General features: G+C 70.0%; 1 protein-coding gene across 1 annotated transcript in view; it reads left to right on the forward strand.

Moving 5' to 3' along the window:
* The window catches only part of CHLNCDRAFT_145553 (hypothetical protein), a gene marked incomplete at both ends in the record, with an annotated part of 21,225 nt that overhangs the window by 704 nt on the left and 18,894 nt on the right, over window positions 1-1,627 (forward strand). The window contains 5 exons of the mRNA XM_005847944.1: window positions 61-184; window positions 309-404; window positions 559-694; window positions 857-945; window positions 1,181-1,288. Coding sequence (XP_005848006.1) covers window positions 61-184; window positions 309-404; window positions 559-694; window positions 857-945; window positions 1,181-1,288 — 553 coding nt within the window. The remainder of the gene's footprint in view (window positions 1-60; window positions 185-308; window positions 405-558; window positions 695-856; window positions 946-1,180; window positions 1,289-1,627) is intronic.

Here is a 1,627-nt window from a genome sequence, read left to right on the forward strand (position 1 = left end):
GCCACCGCCATCGTGCCGGGCATCAACTGCCCCGCCGCCGCCGCCTGCTTCTCCGCCCAGCAGCAGGCGGTGTTCAGTGGCTGGGTCAGCGTCCCGGCCGCCACCGCCACCGCCACCTTCTACTTGGCTTCCCACGGCGGCGCCTCGCTGGAAATCGACGGCATGGTGTTTGTGGAAAACGCGGGTGAGAGGCTTGTGGGCGGTGGGAGGTGCGCCAGTGCCACACTTGTCAGGTTTTGTGGTTCACAGCACAGCGGGGGGGGCTGGAGCGCACAGCACTCGCCGGGGTTTTCTTTCTACTGCTGCAGGCGGGACAGGCTGGACCGAAGGCTCCGTCACCGGCAGCTTCTCGGCGGGCTGGCACCAGCTGCGGGTGGAGTACTTTGCCACGTCAGCTCCCGGCGGTGAGCTTTCTTCCCAGCCCGCACAGCTGCCGGTGTCTGCAGCTGCCTGACCCTGCGCCAGCTGAAGCTGCGTTTTGGCACAGCGTACGTTGTGGCAAAGCTGCTGCTGCCGCCGCCCCCCAGGAGTGCTTACATGCCAGCCCCGCCCTTGCAGGCCTGGTGCTCAGCTTCTCGCTGGCTTCCGGCGCCGGCGCCACGCTGGTGCCCAAGCAGCCCATCCCCAGCGCCAGCCTCAGCACGGCGCTGCCGCGGCCGCCGCCGCCGCCCTCCCCGCCGAGCCCGCCGCCCAGGTGGGCCTGCTGCACATGTCCCGCAAGTCTTGCCAGGATTCATAGAAGCTTGCAAGCAGTCTGGTGCGCGCCAGTTTCGATGTCATCACCTGCCGACCGGGTGTCCCATGTTGCTTCCCTCCTGCAGTCCCACGCGTCCACTAAGCCCGCCGCCCTCCCCAGCAACGCCCCCGCCCACCCCTCCACCGCCCTCGCCGCTTCCACCGCCCTCGCCAACTCCGCCCTCTCCGCCGCCGGCCTCTCCTCCCCCTGTGCCACCCCCGCCTCCACCCTCACCCTCCCCGCCCTTCCCACCACCACCGCTGCCACCACCCTCCCCGCCACCACCGCTGCCGCCCTCGGCAGGTGCCCCTCTCGTCGCCTGCTTGCCTCTGCCGGCACGCCTTCCCATCAGTTCCTTTGCATCAACATGATGCTGCCTTGCATGCAGCAGGTATATGCATGCAGCCCCCCTCGCCCAACCCATCCTCCCCGCCAGCCCTGCAGGCACCTGGCAGCAGCTGCCCGGCACCGCCGCCGCCATCGCCCTGTCCCCCTCGGGCCACCTCTGGGCCTGCACCGCGCCCGCGGTGGCCAGCTCCTGCGCCGCATCGGGTGCGCTGGCAGCTCTGGGCGGGGATCGCGGCTGCCGCCGCCCTGCCGGCCTGGCCGAGCCGGGATTTTGGGCGGCGAACCGAGTGCTGCTGCTGCGCCCTGTTTCGTTGTCGCCGCCGGTGCTGCTGCTGCTGCTGCTGCTCACACTTCCGCTCCTGCTCACATGAGCACACTCCCACCATCCTGCTCGCATGAAAACACTCCCGCTCCTGCTGGCACTCCCGCTGTCCCCACGGTGCTGCTCAACACCCGCTCACCTTCACACACGCGCGCGCGCACGCGCACACGCGCGCGCGCACACACACACACACACACTCCTTCACCCCCGCCCCTGCAGCC

This window comes from Chlorella variabilis, assembly GCF_000147415.1.
Source record: "Chlorella variabilis unplaced genomic scaffold CHLNCscaffold_9, whole genome shotgun sequence".
NCBI lineage: Eukaryota > Viridiplantae > Chlorophyta > Trebouxiophyceae > Chlorellales > Chlorellaceae > Chlorella > Chlorella variabilis.